Source organism: Hyposmocoma kahamanoa, unplaced genomic scaffold (assembly GCF_003589595.1).
Source record: "Hyposmocoma kahamanoa isolate Upper Pololo Valley unplaced genomic scaffold, ASM358959v1 86, whole genome shotgun sequence".
NCBI classification, from domain to species: Eukaryota; Metazoa; Arthropoda; class Insecta; order Lepidoptera; family Cosmopterigidae; genus Hyposmocoma; species Hyposmocoma kahamanoa.
Window position 1 is genome coordinate 3177001 of NW_020654289.1, and position 22263 is coordinate 3199263.

Sequence of the window (22263 nt, forward strand, 5' to 3'; positions counted from 1 at the left end):
TCAGGCTTACTTGAATAAAAAAAATATTATTATTATTATTATTATTAAAGAATCATTTATTCCGTGAGTAAAAGAAATTTACACTTGAAAACGTCATATTTAAGCTACTGCTCGTTCACTACGCTGACTTCCCTGAGAAGAACGAGCAAGAAACTCTAGGGATTGCTCTTTTCAAATAAATTTAAATGCTATGGAATACACTTTGAATCAAATTTGTGTCTTTCCATACATCTTTATCTTCAATTTTGTAATATGATTTTTCAATGAAAATATTTTTAATGTAGTTTTTAAACTTAGGAAATGATAGTCTTAATATAATTATGCTCCGAAATCTTATTGTAAAAACGTATACAGTTCCCCATAAAAGAGTCGTTTACCTTGGTTAAACGAAATCGTGGTACCATGAGTTTGGACTTAGCTCTAAGGTTAATATTGTGGAAATCTTCTTTCTCATTGAAATTATGTATTTTTTTACGGGCATACAAAATATTTGAGTAAATGTACTGTGATGCCACAGTCATGATACCAGTCAGAGAGAAACCCGAGAGCCTAAACGGTACACAGAACGAATCGCTCGTTTTTGCAATACAAATATGGTTTGAATATCTGCCGCTTTATCCCATATCAGAATCCCGTAGGATATTATACTATGGAAATAACTAAAGTAAACTAGTGTAGCAGTACTGACATCGGTAAGCTCACGTATTCTGCGGACTGCGTATGCAGCGGAGCTTAAGCTGCTGGCCAGGGAAGACATATATGGAAACCATTGAAGTTTGTACGACTTGTACGACTTGTTCATCCCATCGCCTGGTATACGCTTCTATAATACGGTTGATATTCAAAATTTGCTATTTACGAGGTTTAAAACTATAGTAAAACAAAAACGTTATACTAAGTTATTTACAGCTTGTACGTACTTGGATGATAAAAACCCGTGGTAGTGACCCGTTTAGTTCTTGCAGGTATTCTCGAACTAAGATGTTGGAAATTAATATCGTAAATGACAAATATATTCAAATGTGTATTTGCAAAGAGCAACCTCTAGATTTTCTTGCTCATTCTTCTCAAGGTAATTTGTCTTACGAATGAGCACTAGAGTTTCAACAATATGACGATTTCAATTTGCTAGCAAATAATGACTTGAATTTGAAACAAAAAAATAATAATTTGCAATGTGTACCAAGCAAAAACTTAAGAATTGTATATGTCATGACAACAATCCTTTGAAAGAATCCGGAAATACTTTCCTAAAACTTAGAAATTCCTTAAAAAAATTCTCATATGCGAAATGTTAAGTATTACGGCCTACGTAAACGCCCGGTTGACTTTTAAGAGGGGCAATAATATATATAAAAGATGTTTTCCCTTATATGAGGCCGACAAACACTTTTCTGCTAAATTACATCCTAAATATAAGAAATATTCTCCATTGGTATATTCTTTAAAGTTCATGACTGGAAAAGATGTGGGTCGTTTCCATGTAAAGGATTTAGTAAGACTCGTTTTTATTTTACTCATTTTTTATTTCCCCTTTTTAGTAGGTTTTTTTTTTTAAATGAAGAAATAGTTTTTATATATTTCCTATGTATTGCCATGACGAAATCCTAAGAGCTTTCTAGAACAGTTTTATTAGATCTAAATCTTGGTGTTTGTCCATTATTAGGCGCATACCCTTGCAAGAAGTACACAAAAAGAAGGACAACTTAAAAAGAACCAGATATACACAATTAGAATAACAGAAGCAAAGAGTTATAGTACGTGATTGCAAAAACCGCATATCTGTCTTTTTTAACCTACTTGAAAAAAAGAGGAGGTTCTCAATTCGTCTGCATATTCTTTTTTTTGTATGTATGTTACGGGATAACTCGACTTGTGAACCGATTTAGATAATTCTTTTTTGTTGGAGAGAGGGTACCTCAGCAATGGCCGACATTTAAATTTGAAGAAAATATTCCTCCTTTAATGGTGGCAAACTTTCCGGTAACCGATTTCAATAAAACTTAGCAAATAGATGTAATTCCACGAATTTTTGAGATCGGTTTTTTTTTATAATACCAAGTGACGGTACGAAAAAGTTTTGCGCCTAGTGGTTAACGTCTGTCCATAACAGTTGCAGTGCCACGCAGAGCTGTAAATGATGAAAATCTGAGGGACTTTTGCTCTGCCGGTGCCTGTAATTTCACCAGCATCCATACTCTCCAGAACCGGAACGCAGTATTTTTTTTATTTTTTTTATTATTATTTCACTTAATATCTAAAAAAAGCTAAAGTTTTTCTATTTATTTTAGGTCTGTTAACAACTCTACAATTACTTAGGCATCGCGCGGTGTGCGGATAGCCCCTATTAGCATGGTGTTGCCAACTAGTGGTTTTTACCTCGAAACATGGACGAATAATTAATAAATTTATCGGCAATTTTTAAACGACCATTTTAAAATATTAACTAACTTATGAGGACAGTGTTTTATTTTACGTTTTCGTATTCTGACACATATCTTGACATATTTTTAACTCTCGACGAAATGAGTGGAGTCATAAGTTTGACGCATCTGCCTGTTTCGGTTTTTTTTTAATAATATTATGTGAGTGACGGGGCGAACAAGTCGTGCGCCTGATGGTAAGCTTCACGCCTGTCCGAAACAGTTTGTCTGCCTGTGACATTATCTCTCATTCCAGAGACTTATTCGGACTTATAGATTATATCTTTATTATTTATTCTACTCATACATTCTGGTGTGTGTGTGTATGGTATAATAGATTTTTTTATATTAGATTGTAATTACTTTAAAATGGGTGCAGTTGTTTCTTAACTTGTTTATCGAGCAAATGACCAACTAACTACTGTAGCACAAGTTTTAACTTAGCTTCCGAGTTAGCAGCTTAATCTTTTTAAGTGACGTGGTCGCCTCAAATTGCTAAGGTTTTATCATCTGTAGGATAAAGTTTCATTTTTTTAAAAGAACAAAAATGTCAACGAATGTGTATTAAGAAGCGCCGCGCGGTGCCGCATGCACTTCGCTAAATGCAGTGTACTTAGTATAGAACATATTTTCTGCTCTTTAAAATCTGTATGCAAAATAACAAAAGAGTAAAGCCGCACGATGGATCATCTTTTGTTAAGAAATTGCAACCTTATCGCGTAGAAAATAAAGTTTATATTGCATTGCCCGTTTTAATGCATCGCAGCGTCGCGTTACGTCGCGTAAGCTGCGGTAATCTGAAATGACATTAGGGTCGATCAGTTTTATGAAATAATCAAATCTGTATGTACTGCAATTAAATTATTGAAAATTGAATTAAAATAAAACATAATAATTGTTTTTATGTACATAATATCATAATATATTGGAAATAAAATAAATAATTGATAATTGTGAACAAATGTTTATTTACAAAGAACAACCCCTTAAGTTAATCTTCTCAGGGGAATTCAACTTACTAATGAATTATAGTGTTCAATACAAACGATTTCAAGTGTAATTTGCATTTAATCTATGGAATAAGGAATTTGAATTTGGAAATCGAAAATAATTTTTGTTGGTTGATATTTTATATCAAGCGCTTTTAGGTTATTTATAAGTAAGTCGGTGGCAACACTGCCATAGCGCTATTTTAGGACTATATACCTCTTAGACTTTATACACGAAAGTCTGCAAGTATAAAAATATCCAGTATAAAAATACGACTTCCGCATTCCCACAGGAAGCTTGTTAGTGCTGTGATGTCTCATTAGTCGCGAGTATTATGACAGTATCTTGTATACAGCCAATGGTTACGGTAGGGTAATTTTCCTCACTTTGTCAGCTCTAAGGTTAATATTGATATTCGTAATATTAACCTTAGAGCTAAGTCCAAACTCATGGTACCACGATTCCGTTTAACCAAGGTAAATAACTCTTTTATACTTTAATAACTGTATACGTTTTTACAATAAGATTCCGGAGCATATATTAAGTTTATCATTTCCTAAGTTTAAAAACTACATTAAAAATATTTTGATCGAAAAATCATATTACAAAATTGAAGACTACGTGTTAGATAAAGATGTATGGAAAGACGACATGGCTCCAGAATCCACACAAATTTGATTCAAAGTGTACTCCATAGCATTTAAGTTTATTTGAAAAGAGCAATCCCTAGAGTTTCTTGCTCGTTTATCTCAGGGAGGTCAGCGTAGTGAACGAGCAGTAGCTTAAATGTGACGTTTTCAAGTGTTAATTTATTTTACCTATGGAATAAATAATCTTTGATTTTGACTTTGACTTTGTCAGTGAATGGAAAATTGTCAACTACTCCATGTCTAAGAGAATTTCAGTTGTGGATAATAAATAAAAGAACGAATCGTTAGTGCAATAAAAAAACAATCAAATCAATCTTTACAAACAAGCCCTGCTATTCTGTCCTTAACGTGACAAACGGTCAAAATATTCGTTTTAAATAGCAAAAGACGGAGTACAAAATTCTCTTTGAAAAACAATTAAAATTAGTTAACGAGTTCGACTTATCGGAACTTATCCTAACGATGCGAAGCTGAAATATTATTAAAATTTCAATATTCTAAAACTGGGTTATGGTTTTTTTATATCTCAAAAAAAATATTTTGTCACTTTACTTTATTTACACACAAAAACAGTTCTTTAACACACTATAACATCAGCAGTATAGCTCTTGTGAAAGAGTTCTATCTAGTTCCAAAAATAAATTAAATTTCAAGTCATGTAACATAGACTGCTCTGTTTTTTATGGTACTCTTTTTCAATATAAAAGCGAAACGTCGTAACTTGCAATGAGAGCATTGAACTTTTAACAATATAACGACTGGGTAAAGTTTAAATTATATTAACAGTCCAGAATTTGTTACATTAGAAACTATGACCGAGCATTATCAATATTTTCATAGTGTTTACCATTTGATAGTGTGCGTTTTGGCAATAGCAGTTTTTTTATAATATTTTATAATTTTTTTTATAATATCAAGTGACGGTACGAACTGATGGTAAGCTACACGCCTGTCCATAACAGTTGCAGTACCACTTAGAGCTTTAGGGCGCGTTCAAATTAGCCGCTGTTAGAAGCGCTGTAGCCGCGCGACTGTCGCGTCATATTATTAGTGATATTTTATCTTTCGACTCAGTTACGCGATGGATTCCGACGAAGAAATATTACTTTTACCTAGTTCTTGGGGCACACACTTCACAATAGGCATTAAAAATGATTCACCTGCTATGTTTTTTTCACTTGTAGTTCCAGTTTCGAAATTGTTAATAAATTTTAGATATAACTTTTGCAATGCCTTTTTTCTACCCAATCGATTGCGATAACTGGCGGAACTGCTATCCCATATTGAAGAGTGTTGTTTTGCATTCTCTATAAATTCTTCAATTCGATTTTCATCATCAACCGTGACTGCAACCGAGGGTGGCTGCACCGCGACTGTCGCGCGGCGGCCGCGCGGTTGCAGCGCTTCTAGAAATTGTATGAAAGTGACGGTCGCGCGGCTGCAGCGCTGCTGCAGCGCGTATAACAGCGGCTAATTTGAACGCGCCCTTAAATCGCGAAGATCTGAGGGGCACTGCCACTGCGTCCGTCACCTTGAGACATAAGTTGACAAGTTCCATGTGCCTGCAGTTTCACCACCACCATCACTTCAAAACCGAAACACAGTAATGTTGATATAACTGTTTCGCTGCAGAAATAGGTAACGTGGCAGCACCTTTTCTGCTATTAAATTCCTAATAGTAAACGAGGCTTAAGGTACTTCCATTGTTTTTTTCCGTGGTTTCTTGTAATGCTACATGATTATAACGACATAATTCACATTACATGTTATGTGGTTCTGTAACCAAACCACATGCCATTTGTAACACTTAGATTTTAATCACATTCTTAATACAAGGGTAATAAGTTGAGGCACGTCCACACGGTCATGATTCCCCATGAGTGTACTTGGTCATGCTTGTACTTATAAAGTGTGCGTACGTCCTGTGTAAGGGAAAAAGGTACGTCGAGTAAAGTGTACGAGTTAATACGGTCTTGTAGATTTAGGCTTTTTCGACGTTGCGGAATTAAAGAATAAGAACTGACACCACGAACATCTTTGTCGTAAGTCCAAATTAGCGTCACAGTCTTAGGCTATAAAACAAAATTTATCAGTCTTTATAAATTAACTATATATATTAAAATTACTTTGTTATTCTGTGGGTAAACATGTAAACAACACGGGACATAAATAACCAATATTGGCATTGAGTTCAGTGTAAACCACTATTTATATCAATGGGTATTGCCGATAAAATCATGTAGGCTCACTAATGACATTTCGTCACATAAATTCTATCATAAATGTAAAATGGGTACCTAGTCTGTAGATACCAGGAAGTCCACCATTGTGGTGGATTTTTGAGGAAATCTCTGTCGAAAAGTAACTTTAATTACCCTCTTATTATTTACATGAGAGTTCAGTTACAAAGAAATATCACATATATGCACATGAAATAACCTAAGTTTAAAAAAAATACAATTCTCTATTGGCATTGCCTACTTTACAGACAACTTGTAGGTACCTACACTATTGATAAAGAGTAGATACAGTTATATGGTAATGTAAAATATATCTGGTCATGTATACAAAGACATTGTTTCATTGGTCGAAATGGGAATACAATGTAAACTCTACACAATTGACTGAATTATAGTAGTAATAAATGTTCATATTAATAATTGTTATCCTCTAAAGGAATTCCTTGCTTATTACAGTTTTAAAAATAAATCATAATTATAATACATCCTGTGTAGCTCTTTATTTTCTAAAAAAAATAAGTTCATACATTTCTGTGCAAGATATATGAACCCTTAATACGTCAGACTTCCATTAAATTGGAAGTAATTGACATCGGACTACCATTAAATTGGAAGTAACTGACTTCGGACTTCCATTCATTTGGAAGTAATTGACTTCGGACCACCATTAAATTGGAGGTTAATGACTGCGGACCACCGTTAAATTGGAGGTAAATGACTACGGACTTCCATTAAGTTGGAGGTAAATGACTTCGGACCAACATTAAATTGAAGGTAAATGACTTCGGACGTCCATTCAATTGGAGATAATAATTTCCAATCTGTTTAGATCGCCCCAAAAGTTTCAAAATGTCGAGCCAATATTGACGCCTGAAAAATTGGACCTTGAAGGGAATAGCGCTTCAGTAGGGATACGATGGGAGAAGTGGAAGCGATCTCTACGGATTTACCTGGAAGCAGCTGATATTAACTCTCCGACAAAAAAGAGAGCTACATTGCTTGTGTTAGGTGGAGCAGGATTACGAGAGATCTTCTATAATTTGCCCGGGGCATCTGTAGAAGAAAAAAAAAAGGATAGACGTTTTCAACGTTGCAATTGAGAAACTCTATAAGTACTTCCTTCCTAAACACAACAAAACTTATGAGAGACACATATTTCGACTCATTAAGTAAGAAGCGAATGAATATTTTGAAAAATTTCTGATAAATTTAAGAAACCAAGCTAGTAAATGTTAATTCGATAATGCCGATGATCACATAATTGACCAGATAATTGAGAGATGCACATCATCAGAACTTCGGAAAAGAATACTGACCATGGGGGACGAAGTGACATTAGATAAAGTAATAATAGAAGCAAATACGCTAGAAGTGGTAAATCACCAACTAGAGAGCTATGAAAATAAAGAAAATTGTAAGGTCAATGACGTAAACACAGTAACAAACAGGAAGAGTGACCTACCAGAGAGGGGAAGGACGGAAAAGAGATTTAATGGCGAGAATTTTTCTCTAAAATGTAGTAGTAGTAGTAATGTAGTTCGGCCCGCGATAAGAAATGTAATGGATGTGGAAAGTTAGGACATTACCAAAGATGCTGCAAAGCAAAAATAACAAGAAGGAAAAGAAAAGCAAATGAAGATGAGGACAGGAACAAGTACAAAAAATACGACCTATCAAGACAGCAGTGAATTCGTTGGAAGCTAATCACATTGACTACATCATTGACGTAGATAATGATGCTACTTTAAAATGTGATATAGGAGAAGTAAAATTAGAAATGCTGATAGACTCTGGCTGCGAAGTAAATTTAATAACGGAAGAAGCATGGAAACACTTAAAGACCAAGAAGGTTATCTGTTATAAGCAAGTTAAAGAACCGAATAAAGTAATGTTTGCATATGATAGTAAGAGACCTTTAGTCGTTATGGGATCATTTGAGGCTGTGATAAAAGCTAACAACAAAGCAGAACAATCCACAATCTACGTCATTAAAAATGGATCTGGAAATTTACTAGGTAAGGATATTGCAACGCGCTTGGGAGTCCTGAAAATGGGTATTGGTATAAACCAGATAACAAAAAAATCGTTCCCAAAATGTAAAGACGTCTTAGTTGACATTCCAATAGATGCATCAATAAAACCTGTTGTTCAACCCCATCGAGTTTATAAGAAGAATATCAATTCCTATAGAAGAGAAAATAGAAGCCAAAATAAAAAAGTTGCTCAATTCAGATATAATAGAAAAAGTACATGGACCATCCTTCTGGATTTCCCCTATTGTGCCCATATTAAAAGTCGACGGCGAAATCCGGTTATGTGTAGTTATGCGGCGGGAAAATTCAGCTATGCTAAGAGAAAACCATCCATTACCATGTATGGAACATTTGCTACCAAAGATAAGGAAAGCGAAGTTATTTACTACGTCAGACGTCAAAAACGCTTTCCATCAATTGGAACTTCACCCCGACATATATATATATATAACATCAAGTGGGCTTTACCGATATAAAAGACTAATGTTTGGGGTGACTTCGGCACCGGAAACACTTCAAAAAATCTTGGAAAAAATTCTCATTAAATGTGAGGGAGTTATTAATTTTATAGACGACATTTTAATTTATGGGAGCAGCGAAGAAGAGCATGATACACGAATGTCAAAAGTACTGGAAGTGCTGAAAGACAATATTGTTCTGTAAAAAAAATGCCCATACAAAGTGGAGGAAGTAAGTTTCCTAGGACACGAATTAACTTCAGAGGGAGTAAGACCACTACCAAAATATATAAAAAGTATTTCAGAATTTCGAGTATGAGTGGTTCTAACGTTTACCATGAAATTACTCCTTAAAGTATAGTTTATAAACATTTATATTCAGGGTAAACTTACAAAACGCTACTTACGGTATGGTTTCAATAAATAAACGCCGAAATCACCAGCCCAAACAATAACACACACGATTGTCGTGACGTATTTTTGAAGTTGTTTATTTATTTTAAATGACAGACCCAGGCATTAAAAACTTTATGGTTTGCTAGAGTAGTTACCGAAATAGCAATTAATATTAGTTTTTTTACCTGTTATAACTTCGATATCCGATAAATCGGTATAAAATCATCACTCGTCCTCTAGGTGTGGTATGCGTCTACGGCTGCATGTATCGCGTGAGAGGTTATTTTGTTATTCAGCGTATTTTTATTAATAATCTCAATACAGAGTAGGGTAAGGGGAGGTATATTATTGATTAATTTGGTTATACTTTTTAAACAGAACACCACACAGTTCCCTATGCAAGTACATTCATGAGACAGCGCTAGCGAGTTACTCGCCAATATACCTTTCCGTACCCTACTAAAAAAACCGACCTGAAAAGTTATTCATCTCCTAGTTTGCCACCCTTAGAGGTGGAATATTTTAATATTTTCTTCAAATTGAAATGGGCCCACAACTGAGGTACCCTCTTTCCAACAAAAAAAAAAGAATCATCAAAATAGGTTTACAACGGTTCACGGTAACATATATTATACTAAAAAGAACGTGCCGTCGATTGGAAACCTTCTCCTTTTTTGAAGTCGGTTGAAAACTTCTATTATTGTAATATTAAGTTTATGGAATATTACGATGTTTTACTCCCATGATACTTAATTTTATTACTGAACTTACTCAGAAAAGTTCCTTCGATACCGTGTCTGACGCGACGCACTCCCAACTAAGTTCTGAACGAACCACACCTTACGAATTTTTCTATGTGCTAGTACGCTAGTACATAGATATCGTTAGCTTGTTGCAGATGTTTGTTTTTGGTTTTCTAACGACTTTTTGCCGTCTTTTGTGAGAAATCTATGAAATAAATACAATAGTATTACAATACAATAAGTAATACAATAGTATTTATTTCATAGATTTCTCACAAAAGACGTTTAGTAATAATTAAAGTACCGGCACACTATGGTGGCCGTTTTGACAGATTACAATAGCGAGGTGAAATCTCAATTCATTATCGAAAAAAATTGAATCAAATGCGAGTCGCGTCTATTAGTTTTTAGATATATAACGAGTACTGCAAGGGGTAGCTGATTGAAAAGTGAACAAAAATGTTTACTTAATGTATTTCGCATTAGATTTCATTTTAAAAAATTTCGATTTTTCGAAAAACAAATGCCGAGTTGTGTCGTAAAATTATACATTTCATAAATTTTACTGCATGTCACTATTGACAATAATGTACAGCAATTAGCTCATTCAACGTAGTTATGAATTAATATGAAACTTGACGAGCGGACAAACGTCAAAACGGCCATCATAGCGTGCCGGTACTGTAATATTAAATTAATATTTATTTTACGTACATTTAAATTCTTTATTTTAATTGTTTAATATAATTTGTTAATAATAAATGAGTTAGCTTCACAAGATATTGTGTATTTTTTACATGCTTGTGATATGACAAATAAAGCTTTACAATTTTTAGAATGTATGTGATTACAAAAAAGCCAGCTTTTATTAACATCTATGGCGCTTTTAAAATTGTGATTGTTTTCGATTTTATAAGGCACGTTTCCAATTACCCCGCTTGGCTTAAATTTAAAATGGTTAAACATCCGTATACAGTGACACATCTAACATGGAAAACGAGCATTGTGCAATGGAATGTTCGCAGTCAGTTTCAGTTCCTTTGTGCCATTTATCTGTTGCTGAAGACTGTTGTCTGAAAATTGTGAAGAAAGAGTTGTTTATTTAACTGTACGTTCTTTTTATCCTAAATTACGTTCAATTGAAAAAACATTCCAGAAACTTCTAGTCTTTTGAAAGGGACAGAATGACAATTTAGGAAATGTTAACTGTTTGTATTTTAACCGCTGTTATTGTAAACGGCATAAAGTTAAATTAAGATCTTAAGGTTTACGCGTGATCCTGTATGTAATAATCTAGTGCAATTTTGTTAAGTCATATTTAATCATATTTAGTACAATTCCTAGAATTATTTCACTGAATTTATTCAGTATCTTAAGTCTGGTAAAAAGAGTTCCTAGACGAAGCTCTAATTTTAGTGAACTATTTAAACGTACCTGAAGACCATTTTCAAAATTTTGTGGTAAATGCCTCTCGGTTGAGGAATCATTTTCATTTCGCAAATGGCTCGCCGTATGCAGTGCAATCCGTTCAGTCCATTCCTGAAAGCGATCGTAGGTAATTTGGCTATATGTATTTTATTTTCAAGTAACTTAGGTTACATTTATATTTTTACATTACGCATAATTTACGAGGTTACATTTATTTATTTATTTATTCATTCATTTACATTGCAAACTTACAGCTATATAGCTCACACTTACATGCCATAAACAGATAATTATAAATATATTTAATTAAGATATTATTAGCCGCTCACGCGATGCGCTCATCCTACCGCAAAATGGCGGCTGTTTGGTTTCGCAAATTAGAAAAGGATTCAGTTTAAATACAAGTTTTTATAAATAAAAATTATTATTCTGCATTGCTAAATAAATACCCTCCGTACTACAACAAAAACATCTCAAATAAAAAGCAGTAATACACCGCAAATCCTGCACTTAAAAAGCACTAATGAAATTTTTGGTGTACTTGAGTAAATATGATAATATTCCGTTTGAGTGGTTCTAACGTTTACCATGTAATTACTCCTTAAAGTATAGTTTATAAGCATTCATATTCAGGGTAAAGTTAAAAAACGTTACTTACGGTATGTTTTCAATAAATAAACACCGAAATCGCCAGCCCAAACAATAACACACACGATTGTCATGACGTATTTTTGAAGTAGTTTATTTTTTTAAATGACAGACCCAGGCATTAAAAACTTTATGGTTTGCTAGAGTAGTTACCGAAATAGCAATTAGTATTAGTTCTTTTACCTGTTAATTAATAAATAAATAACTTCGATATCCGATAAATCGGTATAAAATCATCACCGGCACCTCTAGGTGTGGTATGCGTCTACGGCTGCATGTATCGCGTGAGCGGCTGTAATTATTCTATTTCAAAAAATTTTGATGACTCACTACATATATGTATATTCAACGCTATCAGCAAATAGTAAAATTAGAGCTCCTTGTGAGAGAGTTCATCCAGTGTGGTACTGCCGCCTTACCTATATCTGTCGCCAAGCAGAAAAGTCAGCATTACTGTGTTCCGGTTTTGAAGGGTAAGGGTGTTGATAAAATTACAGGCATATGGGACTTGTCAACTTATGTCTCAGGGTGACGGATGCAGTGGCAGTGCCCTTAAGATCTTTGCGATTTAAAGCTCTGGGTGGCACTGCAACTGTTATGGACAGGCGTGTAGCTTACCATCAGGCGCAATATTTGTTCGTCCCGTCACTTAACATAATAAAAAATATGTCAATGTGATTACACTGAGTGACTATGTCCCCGATCAGGTGTATAGCGCGAATGGTAGGCACGTCATATACACGTAGGCACCAGCATATCAATTTTAGAAATTATATCAATATCCACCTCATGATGGAACGCGGATTGAGCCAGAATAAGCATCTTTCGCTACGAGACAAAGTGCCTAAGTCCACCATATCCGCAACAAAGTGCAAAGGATATAGACACAAGTATGGGTAATACTTTTATGACGGCATCATTTTCAAGCAAGTTTCATATATCGTTTCAATAGAGTTTCCTGTGAATCGTCCAGGAAAGTACTGCTAACAAGCCTACCTTTGCCACTACGTAGTAATATTACGAGTACTGCGTTCCGTTTTTGAAGGGTAAGGGTGCTGATAAAAGTACAGGCACATGGGACTCGTAACTATATGTCTCTGGGTGATGGGCGCAGTGGCGTGCCCCTTAGGTTTTTGCGAATTAAAGCTCTTAGTGGCACTGCAACTAGCATCGTGAACTAAAAGTTTTGTTTGCATCTTCCTCTGTCTCACAGTTGAGAAATGGAATTTCCTTCCAGCATGCTGATTTTTATGCAAATCGGAATAGAACCGATCGGGTAGTCTCGAAATCAGATGGGTTTCTGAGCGAGAAGATGAACCTGATTCCTACAATATCAGTCTAATTTGGGAGTTAAACCAACTATAGGAAATGAAACTATTTTTCCGGATTTAAATCGCGTATATTTGTTTTTTTTAAACAAACCGACATTTCGGGCCCCTTACAGGTCCGGTAAAACCGGAAACTATGTGTAACAATCGCGAAAACCTAAAAACTCGATAAATCAACTATTGTGCCGATTAGAAATGTCAAACATTTCCGATCGTCAGTTGTGAATAGCAATTATGCGCCTCGACTCGGAAAAGACGCAGTTTCCGATCGGAAGAGGCAATCATAATCAAGCTGCAGGGCACGTATTCCCTCCGTCTTTCGATATGGGGTCCTTCAAACGAGGCGTGAAGAGGCATCTTGTAGGCATGCAGGGTCGAGGTGGTTAGGGCAGTCCCGTATCTTTCTACACAAGTTTTGTTTATAGTGCCCCTCCCTATCAACCTCTTCGTTATGCGGGAAGGGCACTATGACCTGTGCGAGCGAACCCGCACAGGGACCATCTAAGTCAGGTCCTAACTCCGGATCAGCACGTTTGCACGTTACTTCATCCGGTTCTCTGTAAGGCCTTAGGTGAGCCATTCCGGGTGCACGTACAACACCCTCCCTGTTTTCCAAACACGTACCGGAGCTGTAGGCATGCTCACTTCCCGTCGCGCTCCGCACGACTAACGGTTGTCACCGCTGAGCCGCCGACTCTAAGCCAACTACCAAATCTCCTCATTGGTGTCGGAGCCGGAGGTGGCCTAGGGCAGTGATTGCATCAACACTGCACTAGGCTCCTTCACGTTTGGATTCCATTTTACAGGTGACAGGTGGAATGGAGTCATCTGCCTGTCATGTATAAAAAAAAACTGCAATTTACGAACAATTCATGAGCCTTGTGGTGAGCGACACTCCTTACACATAATACTTACTCTTTTAAACTTGAATCCCGTATGCTGGTAGTACTGTTCTGAACGAACTCATTCTCAAAGAGTTCTACTGTTACTACGCACCAAAAGTGTCTAGGGTTCAACCACGTTTTTGCCAATTACTCAAAATCTGGTTTTTTATTAATTTTTTTTAACACCGTTGGATGCTTCTTGATATTTTTTTTTTAATTTGAATTTGAAAATGATATTGACCAAACAAATCCATTGTTGTTAAAAAAAGTATTAATGAACCTGATTTTCAGTAATTATAAAAACTTGCTCCCTAACTCGACTCTTTTGATGTATGTACTTTTTATTTGATTTTGTGTTTCAACATGTTTTATATTTAAAATCACGGAATAAGCGACATACGTAATGGAAATCTTATATGAACACTTTCTATTCTCTTACTAATATCAAATTACATTCTAATCAATAAGCAGCTAATATGGACAATTTGCTTTTGTAGTTCCATTATTCGACAATGGTGTTGCTAAGGGCCTTAAAGTTTTTACAAATTCTACAACATCAATGAGAGATTTGACGCACTGTTTTGTTAAATGAAACATTTTTTTATAACATCAAGTGACGAACAAGTCGTGTGCCTGATGGTAAGCTACATGCCTGTCCGTAACAGTTACAGTGCCACTCAGAGCTTTAAATTGCAAAGAACTGAGGGGCACTACCACTGCGCCAGTCGCCCTGAGACATAAGTTGACAAGTCCCATGTGCCTGTAAGTTCACCAGCATCCTTATCCTTCAAAACTGGAACACAGTAATGCTGACATTACTGCTTGGCGGCAGAAATAGATAAGGTGGCAGTACTACCCTGGACGAACTCTTTCACAAGGAGCTCTACAGCTACTGGAAACATAATTATGGCTACAAGGTAACACCTACTTCACAGTTCTATTAGTTAGTTTATTCAATGTATAAAATCAAAGGATTTTTCTGATGATCAAATTAGTTACTTGATACTTGGATTGTAATGGGCTGGTGTCCGCAACTCGACGTCAAGGCGCCTATTTTGCGTGACCAAATTAGTTATTGTTTTAATAACACAAAAAGTTATTTAGTAAAGTATACTAAAATATCGTGGTAAGGTCATACTGCAAAGATGCTGAAAATACATATTTATTAAACGAGACTAACAAAACAAAGAAAGCAGCCTTACTTGTCCATCAAAGTTTCCAGATGACTGTAAACAGTTCTTCTATACAAATGATGATAAGGATGGAAGGAGTCTGGTGGAGCGTCCCAATTCATACGAAAGCCGAGTGCTTGAGCGAATATTTGACACCACGGTACCATGTTTGCTTTGGTGTTTAATCGGAGCTGAAATTAGTACAGAAAATGTTTTAATTAATATAGTCATATTATGTTTTTAGATTTAACCTCAAGTATTTTCCTCATCGAAAATTAGTCGTAAGTATTTTAGATTTTAGGGATTTAACTCAAAAGTTTCCAAAAGTTTTTGCCATTTTATGAAAAATTTAAGAATCATGAACGACACTTACGAACTAAAAATAATTTCCATAACATCATGACGTACTATCCTAAAAGATTAATTCATATTAATAAAAAGTAAGTGCATCTATTTTCGACTTTAAATATAGCGTGCAACATATCGTACAATAAGGGGCCAATTAAAATACCTTGAGGGAGCCCAAAAAAAATTACTAAATTCATTTTATAATTAATGTAAATTCTTAAGCAATATACTCAATAAAGAAAGATATACTTACAAAGAAATGTGTAACGTTTTCAAAGCTCAAAAACCTCTTCTGCCTGTGGGAAACTTTATCTTTTGCTTCGCTTAAATCTATTAGCAAAAACACTATTAAACTTACGTAGCATATAAATATCACTTGGTATAGACGAATCATTGTCATATTTTCATTGAATTGTTAAGAAAAAATATCAATTTTTATTAAATGACTAATTTCAAAAGTTTTTCATTTTACATCACAATTTCTTAACTAATAACTATAAATAGATTATCACTTTTTGATTGGTCGGTACTTATTTAATCGTATAGAGATTATGGTCAACTGTTACACGACCATTGTGAGATGTGATATAAAAATTGTCGTATGCGTTGCAGTAACGGTTACAACAACCAGTTTGGTTTGTTTTTTCAGTTAACATGTTGATTTTCGCTTGCGTACCCTAAACTTGTTTTCTTTGGAAGCAGATTCAGTGGGTCAAATTATACAGAGTGTTGCTTTTATGGAACATTTTAAAAGTAAAGATTTTTTTTGGGAATCTCAAAACCCTAAAACGAAAAGGCAATGAAAAAATGTATAAGGCTAAATATGCGGGCAGGATGGGTAAAATATCTACTAGCGTTAGGTAATTAAAAGGTAAGTTTAAATATTCATATCCTGTCCAATAGGGTGATTTCACATCACCCTGTCAGTAGGTTTACAAATATTCTTGGAGAAGAATCTAATCCATAACGGTTTACTTGTTATTTGTAAATCGTGATTAGCTCATACCAATGATAAACTTAGAGGTAAGTGCTATCTGAAAACTAGAACAAGATACCTCACGTTGAAAGACATAAGAGAGTTTTTATATGATCATAGCATTCTTTTGTTAGATTTCTTTCGTTTATCACAAATTTAATATCTTATTTAAAAGAAAAATACAACATGAGCGCAGTATTTTATTTTATACTAGTAATCCTATCATTAAATGCGACTTTGCAGGGATTTAGTGCCGAATTTTCTAATGAAACTAACAGTGTCTTCCATGGGAAAAATGAAATATTGTCGCGGAGAAAAAGGTTTCTTATATTTGATGAAGGAAGCTCGTTTCAGATTGGTAAGTAAATACTTGACTTTGTAAACATTTTCGCCACTTAATACCGAGTAGGTTTGGAGAAAACGTAAAATTAACCTAGTATGTTGGGAAAAGTATGGGATATTGGACCGGCAACTAAATTGGACCACCCTAATATCCATAGTATTGGCTATGTTGTTATTGTTGTGATATTGAATGTCTGTGTTTTGTTTTGAAAGATATTTATTCGTTATTTTTGATGTAAATTGCATTGAGTATATAAGATAGGTAAGAGTGCAATTAACTTATAGGCAAGCATACAGTGTTTGTAATTTACAGCATAGAAGTGTAATTTATCTACAATCACCTTACGTGAAACGATGCATTTATAAATTATATTGTATTAGATTTGTTTGTTAATCATACTGTTGTAAGATGGACCAACAGTGAAATAAATGGATGTTTAAATGGTCTTGGACGAATAAGATAGCAGCCTTGGATCAGAAGACAAGGATAATGCATGTGCTAAATGCAAAAATAAAATACCATGATAAAGAGCGTATGAAGTTGATTGGACACGGTGCGTGCGGTTCCGTAATTGGACCATGCACCCAAAATTCTGACATTTGCAATGATTGTCTTATGCGAAGAGCTTTTTTCATTAGTAGGATTGTTACCTAGACTCATTATTATTTATGTTATGTTTCATTGTATTTTTTTATTTGTTTTACCTCAGAGCCTATTGAAGTAAAATTTAGCGACCCCGTGGTCCGAATTACAGAACCAATCGGCTAAATTGGAACAAATCTCGGATTACACATTTTTGTTGATTTTTGAGATGTCTGTAATAATATTATAATAATTAATGCTGAATAAATACAAAGTCTAATAATTGTTGCTTCATTTCATTCTACAGACGTTTGTAAAAATCTTAAAAATATGTATTTAAAACGCGTCTGAAAAAATGGTCCAAATTGACAGAATTGTGTAATTCTTACAGTAGACAGTAGATTATACTTTGTTTTGCTAATAACCTATATATATTTTATCAATACTAACATTTTAATAGTGCGAATTTTAATCCATCTATATATTATATGCCTGGTTTTTCGTCTTCCAGTATTTTGCTTAACATACCCTCTAGTCAGCGCTATTGGAGACATTGTTTTATTGGGGTCTACAGCCGCTTTGTCATTCGAACTACCTCAAGATCCTTACTCTCCTTTCAATCACCACGCGGATCCGTTGCATAGACGAACTGATTCGAAATTTATCTATTACATGGATGAAGCAGGCAAGATAATCGACAAAAGACCTTATAAAAAGTAAGTAGAAATACAGTTTTATCATTGCACATATCAAGTATCTACATACAACCACAGACGTAATATAGTAGTTGTATATATTTTGAGAGTAAACAAAACATAAAAGATTGTAAGTTTCATTTTCTTTGATCCACAATGACGGCTTATATACAGTTAACTTAGTTAGATAACAGTGTCATGGTTGTTTAAACAGTATCACAGGACACCATCATCTAATTGACAAATAATGGTAATATGAACATTACTGTATTCCGGTTTTGAAGGGTGCTACTGAAATTACAGGTATATAACATTTGTCAACCTATGTATCAGGGTAACGGGCGCAGTGGCAGTGCTTCTTAGATCTTTGCGATTTAAAGCTCTGAGTGGCACTACTGCTATGGGCAGGCGTGTCGCTTACCACTAGGTGTACGATTCGTTAATTCCATTATATATTATCATAAAAAATTCCGATTAGCTATCATGAAAATTTGGCAATAATTACATATTCTCATTGCTTTATGGCAAGTATGTCACCCATAGCTTTTAGCATATAGACGGCGATTTTCTTGAACTTTCAAACGTTTTTTGAAGACGATAATTTTAATATTTACGGTACTTTATGTGTTACGGCACCTGCACACCATATAGCCATTAGTAAACTGAAATTGTGACACAAACTTAGTGCATTATGGGCAATACTCGCTACTTATCATTTCTGTATATTGAATTTTTATAACAATAATAATTAACAAAATAATTTCACATTTCTAGCAAATTCGTCGTAAAGCCAACAATTGCAAAACGCAGTGTCGATAGACTGAAAACTGTTGAATTAAAAAAAGAACTCAAAATAGACAGGAAGCAGATGCACGCTTCGAAACACAAACGGGAGTTTTTGAAAAGCAAAAACATGGATAGACGTAGCGTCGAATTTAACAGAAATAGCCGCTCGGCGCTCTACCGTAAAATAGAAACAATGCTGGAGGGGTATGTGTAAGCGTTGTAAACATATCTTTTTGTTGCTACTACGAAATGGGTTTCTAAACTGGCCATTCAGAATGTAAATTTAAATCCATAGCTTCTCTGTTCGAACGTGAGAATTAACTTCTTTTGTTTTAAACTGAGAATGGTGGCAGTCCAGTGGGAAAACGTTTGCTTGTCGATTGCGAGGTCTACACTTTAAAAGATTTTAATTTTTAAGTTACGAACATTTATGAATATTTAGTTGCTATATCTCTCGCTACCGGTATGAAATCTGAACGTCAAAGAAGGAAAACTTGGTCAATCCTAACCTACATTGACGAACTACGGTCTAAGTCCTTTCATAACTTTTCTTTCCGTATTATTGATTAACTTTGTCTTCTTTAACTTATCAAATACATGGTGAATCAGTTTTTTTTCTTACATCACTAATGAATGTAACTCTCCATTTTGATTGATTCAATGCGTTCTTTACATTATATCGTTAAACATGAAATTTTGAATCTTTTCTAAGGACTGTTTTCTGTCAAAATTATAAGTCATAAAGTGGACCCTGTACAACATAAAATCTACTGGCTGATATCCTTTTAAAGCAGTTCTAAAGACTTGTTCATGTACTTAAAGGTTCAAACAACTTTCGCTATGGTGACCCCTCTCAAATTGGAATTTGTAAAAATTTCGAGTTCTTAGGTTTTCGCGATTGTTACACATAGGAAATGAAACTATTTTTCAGGATTTAAATCACGTATATTTGTTTTTTCAAACAAACCGACGTTTGAGCCCATTGTCATGGTTGAGTCAACGTCGGTTTGTATGAAAAAAAAAACAAATATACGCGATTTAAATTTGGAAAAATAGTTTCATTTCCTATTTGTAAAAATTGTAATGTCTCTCTGTTTGTTAAATTTCTTTTCCATTAATCTGTTTGTTCACATGTTCAGTCTCGGCGGGAGCGGCCGGCAGTGTATGTTGAAAACTTTATGCTTAGTTGGTCAGACCCGACAGCTTCCCCAGGGATCTTTCTTCCAGGAAATATTGAGAGCCGTCTTCACGTAAGTTACTGTGTCACTAGTGGGATTTTGCATTTCTGTAGTTTTCTATGACGTAAAGAGGTTTCATGCGAGTATAAGTAACCTTAGTATGGATTTTATTATAAAACATTGAGATAATTTTTTTAAGCTGTTTAAGAACAGGACGTTTCTGAATAGAGAATGGTGAATGAAAACATCGTGATGAATAATGACGTCCAAGAAGCAACAATCTTTAGAAAACATGTGAAGTCTCCAACACAGGTTGGGTCCCCACGGCAGACTACGGCTCAAACCCCCGCCGTCACTTTTGAGAAGACCCGTGTTTAGCAGAGGGATAATATTTATGTACATAGTGTTATATTTTCTAACAGTAGAAGATCCAGATCGAGACCTTTGCTTGACTGATCAGATAGTCAAGTCATTGACACGGAGTGTTATAAGCGGTTTATGTATTTATTATTATCTCTGTTATAAAGTAAAATCTTTTAATGTATAAAAAGAGGATCTGAAGAATTTGCAATTAAAATATTGTTGTCAATTCCCCTAACTTTTTTTAAATTTATTTCTTTTCAAATTTCGAGAAACTTCTTAAGGCTTCCCACGGCAAACAGTGGGCCCAAATTGATAATTCTTGGACATAGGAATAAGTTGTGGAGTATCGAACAATTTTTAAAAAAAATGATAGATAATAACATTCCTAACAACTTTTATTCTTGTATAATTTCATGAAAAGTTGATTCGGGGGGAAAAAATATTTTTTTTTGTATGGAGAAATATACATTTTATTTTTTATCTCAAAATATACGAAAATATAATGTGCGTGGGTTACTTACAGTATAGTTCCAAACATTTTCTACGTAGAAAAAAAAATTCGTCTGCATATACTTGCGGCTTTGTAAGTAAAGGTGCGGCAAAATCGCTAACTCTTTTATGTAATTTTTTTAACAAAATACATGAGCTACGACTAAAGAAAAATTAATTTTAATAAAATCAATTTTTCTTTACTTTTTTTATAATTTGTCTTTAAATAAAAATTAGCTCGATACTCCACAAGTTATCTTATGTTCAGGAGTTATCAATTTGGGCCCACTGTGCGGCGTCGTGATTAGTACGCACATATACATGTGTACATCTGAGCCCGCGCCGGCACGGGCAGTTTTCTTCGCACGGCGCGTTGGCGCAAGCTCGTACGACGCTGTTCGTGAATCCACGGATCGTGGGAAGCCAGCATTAAAAAGCAGTATTAGATCCGGAAGTAGTCACAATAGTATCTATTTACTATCTTTATCTATATTTAGTATCTATGACATTAAAAAAAAAGAATTAGTACACTAAACAAATAAAAAATAGGAACCTTTTTCTAACCTAGTTGAAGGTAAAAAGTTTTTGGGGATTCAGCTGAATTCTGAATACCAGACGCTTTTCAATAAAGCGAAAATTCTTTGGCGAGGAGTTTTGTGACCCTGGGTTTCCGCGACAAAAGGCACAAAGTTGTAGCACTGGCTGATGTTAATTTGAGCCTTGTGCAGTTCTCGGCTGATCTGGTGACGTTGACACGGACTTAGGAAATTTGTGAATAGTGTGGCCCACTATTCACAAATTTCCTAAGTCTACAATTTATTTTCAGATTGCCTAAAGGAGAAAGCCAGAACGCCGACGAACAAGAATATGACAAAGCGCACTCCGCAGAAGAATCATGTGACGACCTTTACCCTGAATGTGAACCTTTAGATGAGGCAGGTCCTCGTGTTATCAAAAAACATGTTTACAAGTAATTTTGGGTTTAATGTATCTTGAAATCGAGTTACAGTCAAATGCATCGATTAGTTCGCCAATTTCGCCCAGCAATAGTATCTCAATTTATTTAGTGTATGTTACGATCTAGATTTGTTTTTCGAATCAACACTTTTG

General features: G+C 34.8%; 2 protein-coding genes across 2 annotated transcripts; one reads left to right on the forward strand and one right to left on the reverse strand.

The window, feature by feature from the left end:
- Nucleotides 1-10891: 10891 nt before the first annotated feature.
- On the reverse strand, nt 10892-16135 carry LOC113234622. The gene is made up of 4 exons (XM_026469979.1): nt 15995-16135; nt 15424-15584; nt 11368-11472; nt 10892-11006 (listed from the first exon to the last, which is right to left on the reverse strand). The coding sequence occupies exons 1-4, from the start codon at nt 16133-16135 to the stop codon at nt 10892-10894; spliced, it is 522 nt and encodes a 173-aa protein (XP_026325764.1).
- Nucleotides 16136-16749: 614 nt separating this feature from the next.
- Nucleotides 16750-22127, forward strand: LOC113234861. Its single transcript, XM_026470383.1, has 6 exons — nt 16750-16764; nt 16961-17075; nt 18154-18358; nt 19112-19327; nt 20263-20373; nt 21980-22127. Exons 1-6 carry the CDS (start codon nt 16750-16752, stop codon nt 22125-22127), a joined length of 810 nt encoding a protein of 269 aa, XP_026326168.1.
- The last annotated feature ends 136 nt before the right edge of the window (nt 22128-22263 follow it).

What these genes read in the sequence shown, in the direction of transcription:
- LOC113234622 (XM_026469979.1), bottom strand. Translation starts at nt 16,135, where the DNA reads ATGATTCGTCTATACCAAGTGATATTTATATGCTACGTAAGTTTAATA. An exon ending in CTGGAAACTTTGATGGACAA is followed by an intron (nt 11,473 to 15,423) that starts GTAAGGCTGCTT and finishes GATCGCTTTCAG; the next exon opens with GAATGGACTGAACGGATTGC. An exon ending in ATTTTGAAAATGGTCTTCAG is followed by an intron (nt 11,007 to 11,367) that starts GTACGTTTAAAT and finishes CACAATTTTCAG; the next exon opens with ACAACAGTCTTCAGCAACAG.
- LOC113234861 (XM_026470383.1), top strand. An exon ending in AGGAAGCTCGTTTCAGATTG is followed by an intron (nt 17,076 to 18,153) that starts GTAAGTAAATAC and finishes TTCGTCTTCCAG; the next exon opens with TATTTTGCTTAACATACCCT. An exon ending in ATATTGAGAGCCGTCTTCAC is followed by an intron (nt 20,374 to 21,979) that starts GTAAGTTACTGT and finishes ATTTATTTTCAG; the next exon opens with ATTGCCTAAAGGAGAAAGCC.